This window comes from Neolamprologus multifasciatus, chromosome 6 (assembly GCF_963576455.1).
Source record: "Neolamprologus multifasciatus chromosome 6, fNeoMul1.2, whole genome shotgun sequence".
NCBI classification, from domain to species: Eukaryota; Metazoa; Chordata; class Actinopteri; order Cichliformes; family Cichlidae; genus Neolamprologus; species Neolamprologus multifasciatus.
Genome location: NC_140444.1, coordinates 28,298,240 through 28,310,446, shown reverse-complemented (window position 1 = coordinate 28,310,446; position 12,207 = coordinate 28,298,240). Strand labels below are relative to the sequence as shown.

The 12,207-nt window shown below is 40.7% G+C and overlaps 1 protein-coding gene across 1 annotated transcript; it reads left to right on the top strand.

The window, feature by feature from the left end:
• Positions 1-432: 432 nt before the first annotated feature.
• Positions 433-4,014, top strand: LOC146517202 (uncharacterized). The gene is made up of 3 exons (XM_085164294.1): positions 433-807; positions 2,207-3,659; positions 3,884-4,014. The coding sequence occupies exons 1-2, from the start codon at positions 756-758 to the stop codon at positions 3,013-3,015; spliced, it is 861 nt and encodes a 286-aa protein (XP_085020420.1). The 5' UTR covers positions 433-755; the 3' UTR covers positions 3,016-3,659; positions 3,884-4,014.
• Positions 4,015-12,207: the final 8,193 nt, after the last annotated feature.

Here is a 12,207-nt window from a genome sequence, read left to right as displayed (position 1 = left end):
TGACTGCCTGTCTGTGAAAAGCGCTTAATAGATAAACTTTACTTACTTACTTACTTTAGTTGTTCACACAAAGCATGAAGGTAAAAAAAAAAACAAAAAAACAATCTATACAGTGTCATCTTCAATTTAAATGTCAAAAAAATATTTGTGGCTCCAAGTGCTTTCTTTTGGGCGGAAACCAGGTGGCTCTTTGGGTGTTAAAGGTTGCTGACCCCTGAGCTAGGCTAAAGCTTAACCTGCAGCCTGGCCCGCCTGCAAAGTGGGAGTTTTAAAACACATGGCTGAGACGCCAAAACACACTTGGGAATGTTCACATGTGTACAATATGTGATTAGAAAATCAATTAAAGAAAAATTTAAAAGTGCTGCCACACCAGGGGAATCGATTCCGGCCCTCTAGACACTAGCCGGCAGGCTAGGCTAAAGCTAAAGCTGCGATTTGGCACGCTGGCCAAGTCCAAGTGAATTAACTGTTAATTACCTTGCAGTGAGCTCCGTTCATATAGTTCTATCACATGCACGTGCACATGCATGTTGGCAACCGTAACCATGGCCTGCCGAGGGTATATAAATGCTGCACAAGGTTCCGTTCGTCCCTTTACACTTGCTATTGGACTTGTTTTGACCTGCTCCAACCTCAGCCTGTGGAAAGTTACGTTTTGGAAAATATTTTTCTGAAAGCGATTTTACTTGCAAGAAACAACAAGTACTTCATCTTTGGATTGTTTGTGCTTGTTTTTCATCTTAACAGCAAAGATGGCTCGTCGTGGACCCCGACTCCTCGACAGTCCCTTGGACTTCGCTGCAGGTACTTTTAACATTTCTTCAGTTATTTTAAGAGTCACTAAATTATTGTTCCAGTGTGAATATCAAGTTTTAATGTTATCAAAATATGTGTATTCCAAGATTTTTCCCCGTAAATTGTTTGTATGCTTTAAATTTTCCGGGAGAGGTGTAGAAATTATTAACGACTGGTGTATGAATTTAAAAAAAAAGAAGAGGTGTTACTTTGATTTGAAGACTTTGACCCTTTTTTAATGAAATGGTTAAAAATAGCTTAATGGACTAAAATTTGTAAAATGCCCCAAAATCTGTCTCTGTGGTAACAGCATCTTCAGCGTGTCATGACATCAGAACACAGGTGTAAACACACCAGATCCCGGTCCCCTCCTAACATCCTGTTCTTCTCCGGATCAAATGCTTTATTGAAATTAACTATAACTTTTTCCCAGCTACAAAACGTGATGATAAAAAATAAAAATAAAATAATATAAAAAAAAATCTGAAAACAGTAATCATAGTTCAGTAGTAATAATGGTATTAAGACCTATCTTATGTTATGCTAATATTTTTAATAACATATCTTATTATATAGCAAACAGATACACAGGGATAGCATAGTTTGTTTTTTATTTGACCATGGTTTTCAGACATACCTGCAGAGCTTTGTGTGTTTGCAATTTTAACATCTGCCAAGGAGGTTATGTTTTTGGTAACTTTTGCTTGCCTTTTTGTGATTGGTCAAAAATGAACAAAAATCTGTGTGGAGTCTGTGGTCAATATATTATAGTACTGTGTAAAGATTTAAAATATCGTGTTACATCTGACCTCAGTACAACTGCTTTTGTACAAACAAAAGCAGTTGTACTGCCTTTGTTTGTACTGGCAACATTTAGGGGGAGATGGGGAGTCTCAATGTTACATTATAGTTTGCATCCACATATTGAACCTCTGATGAGGTTTCAAAACGTGTTACATCGTTAATGAAAGAATTAGTTAGTTATAAATTTACTGTACTATATTTATACAATAAGCTATTCATGTCCAGTTATTTACAAATCAATACATATTATCCAGTACTTACTCCAACATAGTGTTTACATAAAGGCTTACAAAGAACAAATAAAACAAAATGAATGTATACTAAATACAATAGTGTTACCTTAATAGTACACAGAGTGAGCTGCTTTGGTGGAGGTTTAGAGCTCTTCTATTAAAAATGGATGCTTCACTTAATGATGTGAACTTGGTTGACTTAGTTGTTTTTTTCTTGCATGAACAGGTAGAAGTGTCATTCAGTCTGACATAAATGTAGCCTACAATGCTTTTCTCTCATCATCTGCTCAAACTAACAGATGTAGGTCTGTTGCTTTAGCATTTGGTGTTTATTACATTCCTAATGTTATTTTAAACTTGTTTCCTCACAGGTCGTCTTGACTACGTGGTTGAGCGTCCTGCAGAAGAAGGCCTTCCAGAAGTCATCAGGATCCTGGATGACACTGACAGTGAAGGTGAGTATGGTGAGTATCTCCCTGTCTCACCCTCCCCCTCTTCTCATGAAGCACAACATCCTGATGACAGTGAAGAGGAAGGTGAGTACCCTCCCTACCCACCTGAGGACGTTGAAGAGGTGAGTGAACAGACTGACAATTCATCTGACTGGAACGACTCACAAGAGTGGGGCGATTGGCCTAGCGATGACTCGGGGTATGACACCATGGATGAGAGAGATGATTCTCCTCTCATCCGGGAGCTTTCTCCAGAGCCGTTTTGGCACGATTGGCAACGTCCTATTTCTCCAGGTGATGCCCCATTCGCCATGCCGCCTTTCGGCCACGCCAACGACCCACTCTTCCCTCTAGTCGTTGCCCCAGTCTGTGATCCGTCAGCTGCTCCTCCTTCAGCTGCTCCTTCTTCACCTGCTCTCTTATCTACTCCCTCAGCTGCTTCCTCTCCTGCTCCGTCACCTCCGCCCTCAGCTGCTCTTTCTTCTTCATCTGCTCTCTTATTTTTTCCCTCAGCTGCTTCCTCTGCTGATCCTACAGCTTCTCCTTCTCCTTCAACCTCAGCAAAGAGAAAGAGAGAAGACGTCTGCAGTGAAGAGGTAAGTGCAAAGGTAAGCAAGGTAAGTGATGACACGTTCTATGGCCCTTCAACATCATCGGGTTCTTTTGGTGTCAGACGCTTCTGGGAAAGGCCTTTTAACCTTTCACATGATGACAGCGACTCTGACTAGATTATGTTAGAACTTGTTTTTAAACTTGTAAATATCTTTTAATTTTTAATTAACTTTGTAATATTTAAGTTAAGCCTTTGTGTCTTGTGATGTTTGTAAGACAGCTAACTAAGAATATCTGACTTTTAAAAAATATTAACTAACACATGTGAAATGTATTGTTTTTTTTCTTAATATGTGACATTGCCTGTGTGACTGTAAGGTAGTGTTTTAGGTATTGTTACTTCTATTTCTGTTGATATCACAGGTAACTATTTAAATGACTTACATATTTTTTCTCAAGCTCTAGCTCAGCATGCAGGACAAAGGTAAGTCCGTACTTAATGTCAACACAAATAATTAGATTGTGTTTACATAAGGTATAGCCTGTGGCTAAGGGATCAGAGGTAAGGTAAAAACACATAACAGAATAAAAGTAAATTGAACAACTCAGTGATCTGTGAATTCATGCTTTTCTCTTTGTCTTTTTGTCTCCGGGTGCTTTACACTCGTCCTCTCCCAGCATTCAGCACTTCAGACACTCAACGTCCAAGACGGAGCTAACACAGAGAGATACTCCACCCAGAAGACAGCCTTACCCCAACCTGATGAGAAGGATGGATGACCAAATGACAAACTGGAGAGTGGTGCTGTGTTCCAGCTATGTAAGTTATCACCTCACATTGGCTACAAACTGTCTTGAAGACTAAATCCTTCCAATAGCTGGTATAAATCATCGTCCTACAGTACTGTAGGTCTAAGTTTATTTATAGTTTTTGTGTGTATATGTTGAGTTTAAAATTGCATTTTAACAACATGCTGCAGCTGCCTACTATGGAAATGCTGTTTCGTGTTAAAATGACGTCTTTCTTGTGTTATTACTTTGCAGGGCAGCTGAGAGTGGACAGAGCTGCACAGAGGACCAAAGATCCACTCTCAGCACTTCATACCTGACTGGCCACAGCACCACCCCTCTTCACCCAGGGTGAGGAGGGTCCTGACCCCGCCTGCGCAGAGGGAGTTGTGAACATGCACTTCTGTGTCGGTGGGTTTAGGAGCCTCCTCACACACACACGGATGAAGACTGTCACTGGAAGATGTCTCCATTGCATCAGCAGGACAGGACATAAGCATTTGTAAAATATTACAGTTTGTGATGTTTTATACATGTTTTTATTGCTTCATTTCAAACTAGGAGATATAAAATAAACCAGTTTTCAGAATATTTTCTGTGTATTTAGTTGTTTTCTTAATAAGTTATTTGGAACATCATTGCAACCTGTCAGCTTTTTATTGAGGATTTAGAAAGTTGCTGGTGGCCCGAGGCTGTACAGTGGGGTGTTGTTTTTGTCACATGATGAAAGTGACTTCATGGGGAGCAAAAAGAACAACTGAACTATTTGGGGATTCACAGACTTTGGTAATCGTTAAAAAATGGAGAAAAACAGTTCTGTGTGAACAAGAAGCTCAAATATAAACCATCCTGACACACTGACACAAATGATCTGCTATCAGTGTTTTCATGAACCTGGGTGAAGGTAATCTGCATGAGTTTAACCTCCCTGTCAAAAACCTGCATGTTAAGTTTTCAAATCACATTTTATCCCGATGGTCCAAGGCTTACATCTTTAAGCTCACAAACATACTTCTGTAATTAATCAGTAACCAATTTATTACTTTAAGTTACAGTGTGAGGGGCATTAATGAACATAAATTAGCTTTAACTGGATTATGTGTTTAGGTCAAGAGACACATACCTTCATCTTTAAGAGGCTCTTCTTAAATGTCTGATCACTATGTTTGTATTTGTCTGCAGCATCACTGCAGCAGAGAGGGTATAACACAAGGCCACAGTCATGTGGTATCCTGTCCTGCTATTAAGTGAATAAAATACTGAAAAAAACATCTAGACACTAAATACAGTCACTGGCCACTTCATTAGTTACACCTTGCCAGTACTGTTTTGGGGCTTCTTTCACCTTCAGAACTGCCTTAATTCTTTGTGGCGCAGATTCAACAAAGACCTGGAAACATTCCTCGCAGATTTAGTTTCATATTGACATGATAGCATCACACAGTTGCTTCAGATTTGCCGGCTGTGCATCCATGTTGCAAATCTCCTGGTCCACCACATGCCAAAGATAATCTGCTGGATTGACATCTGTTATAAGATGAGTATACTGTGGTCATAAAACGATGGGCATGGTCAGCAGCACAACTCAGGGAGGTTGTACCTCTGAAGAGGCTTCTTCCCATTACACCTGAAGTTTTGACCAGTGAAAAGTTTCCTCACACAGTGTTTCCTAGTGTTTCATCAACAAAGGAGAATTTGTTCCTCAGACTGTGCAAAAATTGCTTTCATGGTTATCCTGCTGCGAGGGTGAGCTCTGAGATGGGCCCAAGCCATGCTTGCTCCTCAGCAGTCTTTATTTAACCTGAAATGTCAAACCCAATTATTGTGGAAGACTCCTCCGACTCTTGAGAAGGAGTTATGCTTTTTGTTTTGTTACTTGTAATAAATGTAGCCTTTTTGCAGCTCCGGAGGCCTGGATTGCTGAATTGGACACTCGCAATCCCACCCTTGAAAACCCCGTAGCTGGTCAGGCCCCTGTAGCCGGAGTAGTGGAAGGTGGCGTAGGCCCTGCTAACTGTCTCCCAGCAGGTTATCCTGAGCAGACGGGAAAACATGATGGCTGGGTGACGGAAACACAGCGCGGGACTCTTTACTGTAGGGCAGATCTTAAATACAAACACATACGATTACTTTAGGAAAATCTCTATGTTTGCACTTTTAATCACAACATAAATTTGAACTTTCCTTGTATCAAATGCCCTAAACAAGGGCATCATTTTTTTTAATCTGTCAAATTTCATCACATTGTTGGGGATGCATCTCTGCAGTCTGTCTATGGATCTTAAATAGAATTTGAGTGATGGTTTTAGCTGAACTACATAAAGGATTGGCACAGACTTGGTTGCTTGTGTTGGTTTGCTCATTTTCTGAAAGGTTAACTGATCATTGCATTGAAGGGGACTTCTTCAAGTGTTTGTATTGCCTGGCAGATCTGTTCAAACACTTTTTTGACTCATCATGTTAGAGAATCGTTTTCCTTATACTCTCAGGGCCCTTTAAATACACTCTGAACAACTCAAATCATGTGGGTTTTCAATCTAAAGGCTTGAAGGTGCTGTTTAGCTTATGGGATTCAGAGGGTGGTTGCCTATTTTAATCACAAATTAAAGCATGACATTCAAATGAACAGTGTTTACATACAAAACAGGACAAAAACAGTCTTGTCTGGGTTAAAGGCAACTTTCTCCAGATTCATCCCCACCAGCTCCTTCACTGGTTTTTGGTCCCATCCTTCAGGTATCGGCTCGCTCTGCATCTTAGGCTGTTAGAAATACACAAGTCCATTAAACACATAAAGACGAGCTGCCTCCCGGGTTCTGTCTCTGTGCCACTGTCAAGAGATTTATTCTAAAGACACTTCTTCAGCTAAGAATCTAAAGGTAGAAACACACAGACGCTGCAGTTTTTACTTGCAAGGACATGATCACAGAACGCTCACACCAGAGTGGGGGCCCTGTGATGTGCGCTCTGTTCCTGCACTTGCCTTTATTTATATACAAAAGTAATACAACAGTGAATACGTCTATTCATTAACAGAGGAATGTTAGTATGTAGGGAGTGAAGATAAAAGTGGTTCAGGTGTATGTGTGTGTGTGTGTGTGTTATTCTGAAGGACGTGGCCCCTCTTCTTGAAGATAAGAGCATCCAGCTCCCCTCTTCCTGGCAGGAGTGAAATGATAACAGCTTGCTCAGCTATTATCACTGTGAGAAAGAATTTATAAAGCAAGTCTTGATTCCAACAACAGTCATAAAAGGGTCATCATGCAGTATTCTATAATATGCAAATTTATATCACTAAAAGATTATACTGACTACTAAGTACAATTTTCTATTGACAGTCCCACACCGTGGGTGCCGCAGCCTGCTACTGAAGGAGCTGCTCAGTGCTGTCAGAGTCTCCTGCATGGGGTGGGAGATGTTGTCCAACGGGGATGACAGCTTAGCCGCCATTCTCCTGTCACTCACCACCTCCACTGGGTCCAGAGGGCATCCTAGAACAGAGCTGGCCCTTCGGATCAGCCTGTTCAGTCTCTTCCTGTCCCCAGCAGAGATGCTGCCACCCCAGCAGACCACACCATAAAAGATAGCAGAGGCCACCACAGAGTCATAGAAGGTCTTCAGGAGTGGGCCCTCCACTCCAAACGACCTGAGTCTCCGCAGCAGGTACAGCCTGCTCTGCCCTTTCCTGTAGAGGGCGTCTGAGTTATGAGTCCAGTCCAGTCTGTTGTTCAGATGAACACCAAGGTACCTGTAGCTGTCCACAGCCTCAATGTCCATACCTTGGATGTTCAGTGGTTGCAGTGGAGAATGCTTGTGCCTGCGGAAGTCTACCACCAGCTCCTTGGTTTTACTGGCGTTGATCTGGAGGTAGTTCAGCTGGCACCAGTCCACAAAGTCTTGAGTCAGTCCTCTGTACTCCTTGTCGTCCCCATCAGTGATGAGGCCGACTATTGCAGAGTCATCAGAGAACTTCTGCAGGAAGCACTGGGTGGAGTTGTGGGAGAAGTCTGCAGTGTAGATGGTGAAGAGGAACGGAGCCAGAACCTTTCCCTGTGGGGCCCCCGTACTGCAGACGACCCTGTCTGACACACAGCCCTGAGTCCTCACGTACTGTGGTCGGTCGGTGAGGTAGTCCAAAATCCAGGTAGTGAGGTGATGGTCCACTCCAGAGTTCTCCAGCTTGTCCTTCAGAACCGAGGGAAGAATACCCATATGGAAAAGAAATAGTAAAAACTTATATGACTTAACTCATGAAAGTGGCCACTTTCTCATTACTTTCATATATTGTTTTAGTAAGTATCCAAAACATACAAGTTTCATTATATAATTTTTCAAGGGATCTTATATCTGTTTTTACTCTTGTATGCTTTTCATACAAGTTTCACACAAGACAGATACAAACTTTATAAGATTTATATACATCTTTTCCATATGGGTAGTGTTGAAGGCACTGGAGAAATCAAAGAACATGATTCTCACAGTGCTTCCAGCGGTCTCCAGGTGAGCGAGGGAACAATGTAGGAGGTGAAATCACAACTTAAACTGCTTCATTATGATCGCTCACTCTACAGAGCCCTGTTGCCAGTTTCTGTTTAATATCATGTGACGGTGCTGTGTGATATCGTTCTACCACTGTGGTGCTTTGAACATGTCTATTTGATCAATAAGTACTTTTGATGAATAAACATTCCTTGTTTAAACATGTGTCATGGTGTGGTCTCTCTTTGCTTTTGACTTCTTGATGTTTGTAAACATTTAGTGAACTTTATGAGTTTATTTCTGCCACACAGCAGACCACGACGGCTGTAACTAGAGAACGGTTGAGGAATCTGTTTATTTGAAGCAGCTACTGCAGTTCATGGAAACTGGTACAGTTAGCAAAGTGTGATCCATGGTCTGATTTAGATGAATGAAATCACTGAACAAAGTGAGGAAGCTGATCCACTTTGACATGCCTGTTGTAAAAAGACTTTATTGGATTCCTACATCCAGGTATTTCTGGATAGCTGCTTGTCCCTTAAAAAATTATTCTTCATTTAAAACCTGCATTTTGTATACACTCAGATCTTGGTCTATTATTAAAAGTGTTACATTTCACAACAACATGTTAGGATGCCTGGGTCGTTGACCCAGAGGTTTGAGTTTATTATATTATTTATCATTTCTAGTCTTTGGTTTCTTTGTCTGTGTTCTGTCTTATGGTTTACGTCTCGGTTCCCTCTGTTTCAGTGCCTGCGTGTGAGTCTGTGTCTTTAGTTCAGTTTGTGTTGTTTTCTGTTTTCCTTTTAGACCTGAGCGCAGCATTTGACACTGTCGACCACACAATCCTATTAAACCGTCTAAAGACATGTGTCGGCATTCAGGGTCCTGCTCTAAAATGGTTTGCCTCTTACCTAGAGAGCAGAACATATTCTGTGATGCTGGGTAACAAATACTCTTCCCCAGCTACACTAACCTGTGGAATACCTCAGGGCTCTATTCTGGGTCCGGTCTTATTCTCCTTATACATGCTCCCATTAGGCTCCATTTTTCAGAAACACCAGATCTCTTACCACTCTTATGCAGATGATACACAGTTCTACCTTTCTCTAAAACCAGGTGCTGATAGTACGCTGCAGAAAGTCTCAGAGTGTCTTAGCGACATACATTGCTGGATGTCTCTGAACCTTCTCAAACTAAATCATGACAAAACCGACATTATAATCTTCGGTAAGCAGGACTCTATTAGTCTCATAAGAAACAATCTGGGCCCATTATCAGCTAATGTACATCCCCATGTAAAAAATCTTGGTTTCATTTTTGATTCCACTCTCAAGCTGGACAAGCAAATAAATTCAGTTGTTCGTGGCAGTTTTTTCCAACTCAGGAGCGTTTCTAAACTCAAAAATATCCTGTCATCTAAAGACCTGGAAACTGTTATCTATGCTTTCATATCGTCACGTCTTGACTATTGTAACTCTCTCTATTTAGGCATTTGTCACTCAAGCCTGTCACGCCTGCAACTTGTTCAAAATGCAGCCGCAAGGCTCCTGACGGGTACTAGAAAGAGAGAGAATATTACCCCGTTTATTTTAAACGACCTTTTTATAAAGGAATCTCTCAACTTCATGTGTTTAACTGAGACGTGGCAACAAAACATGGATTATATACATCTGAAGGAAATTTGTTCGACTGGCTGTTCCGTCATCGGAACTCCACGTCTTTCGGGACGTGGCGGAGGTCTCGCTGTTGTGCACCAGGACAGATTCACATGCAGTCTGATGAACTCGGATTCTTTTACCTCATTTGAACTGCAGATGATCAAGGTCGGCTCTTTGCACACCTTTTATTGTATTTTAATCTACCGACCTCCCGGCCCTGCCGGAGTCTTTTTAACTGAATTTAACGACCTCCTATCATCCATTATTAAATTAGAGAAGGTGGTAATGTTGGGAGATTTTAACTTTCATATTGATGATGCATCCTGTAATATGGCTGCTGACTTCATGACTATCACAGAGTCTTTTAATTTTATGCAGCATGTTTCTGGCCCTACACATGTAAAGGGTCACACATTGGACCTTGTTTTCTCCTTGCGTTTAAATATAAATGACATTCGTGTGGAAAATGTCCATGTGAGTGACCATAGCTGCATATATTTTAACTTGTCGTTTTATCTGGATCCCCCGGCTCCCAAAATGACGATTGAAAGGCGAATCATAAACCAGAACGCCGGCAAAAGGTTCTCTGCCATGTTCGACGCTGAAATGACTTACAATGATTTGGACTCTCTTGTCTCATCCTTTAATAACCAGTGTAATTCTATTTTAGACATAGTGGCACCTCTGAAAAAAAGTACTGTCCTATGTCTGAAATCTCATCCTTGGTTAAATGAAAACATTCGTAATTTCAGGAGATACTGTCGCAAGCTAGAACGTTTGTGGAAGGCTTCCAAGCTTGAGGTTTATAAGTTACACCTTAAAGAATCTATCCTCTTGCTAAATGACATGTGGAAAAATGCCAGAACAGAGTATTTTTCACACCTCATAGCTTCAAAAAAGAAAGATCCTAAATTCTTGTTTAAAACAATTAAGAGTATTGTTTCTCCCGATGCTCCTAGTGCACCAGTTCACTCAACGTCCAAATGCAATGAGTTTATGAACTATTTCAGAAATAAAGTCATTGCCATCAGGTCTAATATCTCTCCATCATCTTCTCAATATCAAACTTTCAACTTGCTCTCCTCTGATACTTGGTCCTCTTTTACTCCTGTTACATTACAAGACATCAGAGACCTGCTTTGTCATATAAAACAGACTTCAAGCCCCCTTGATGTCCTTCCATCTTCATTTTTCACTAGTGTGTTTGATTCAATTGGCCCCTGTATTGTGGAAATGATAAATACTTCTCTTCATACTGGCTCAGTTCCTAGCTTCTTTAAACAAGCTATTGTTGAGCCAATATTAAAGAAACCTCAGCTGGATCCATCTCTTCCTAACAGTTATAGGCCAATATCCAAATTGCCTTTTATATCGAAAATTTTAGAAAAAGTAGTACTAGAGCAACTTAACTATTTCCTAGATAAAAATGCTGTTATGGACACTTTCCAGTCTGGTTTTCGTAAATTGCATTCCACTGAAACGGCCTTACTTAGAGTATCTAGTGATATCTTGATGGCAGCAGACTCTGGAGAGTATACAGTGCTGGTCCTGTTGGATCTCAGCTCTGCTTTTGACACTGTAGATCACAGTATCATGATAAACAGACTCGAGAACTTGTTTGGGATTACTGGTGTTGTTTTAAAATGGTTTATATCATATCTGTCTGAGAGATCTTTTACTGTTTGCATGAATCATGTCACATCAGAATCAACAGTTTTGCCGTGTGGGGTACCTCAAGGATCTGTCCTGGGTCCAATTCTCTTTTTACTTTATGTATTTCCCCTAGGCCAAATTATTAAGCGCTATAAATATATCTCCTATCATCTCTATGCTGACGACATCCAACTATACTGTTCCTTCAAAATGTCTGAGTTTTATAAATTGTCTAATTTAAGTAATTGCCTGACAGAAATCAACAAATGGTTATATGACAATTTTCTCCAACTAAACTCTGATAAAACAGAAACTCTAATTCTTGCTCCAGACCACATGGTCCCAGAAATTAGAAAGCATATCAGCTTCTTAGACCCTTCTGTAAAATCATGCCTTAGAAATCTCGGTGTCATGTTTGACAGCTCGATGTCGCTCGAGCAGCATTCTAAGCAGCTGGTCCGAAACTGTTTTTATCATTTACGGAATATCTCTAAACTCAGACTAATGGTATCAAAGCTTGAACTTGAGATGATTATTCATGCTTTTATTTCTTCTCGTTTAGACTATTGTAATGGCCTTTTTACTTGTTTTAACAAATCAGCCTTAAATCGTCTTCAGACTGTGCAGAATGCTGCAGCACGACTCTTAACAGGCACCAAGAGAAGATCACATATCACTCCAGTCTTGGCCTCCCTTCACTGGTTGCCCATACATTTTAGGTTTCATTTTAAAATTTTACTTCTAACCTTTAGGGCCCTACATGGTCAGGCTCCTCAATATTTATCT

What these genes read in the sequence shown, in the direction of transcription:
- LOC146517202 (XM_085164294.1), top strand. Translation starts at nt 756, where the DNA reads ATGGCTCGTCGTGGACCCCGACTCCTCGACAGTCCCTTGGACTTCGCT. An exon ending in TCCCTTGGACTTCGCTGCAG is followed by an intron (nt 808 to 2,206) that starts GTACTTTTAACA and finishes GTTTCCTCACAG; the next exon opens with GTCGTCTTGACTACGTGGTT.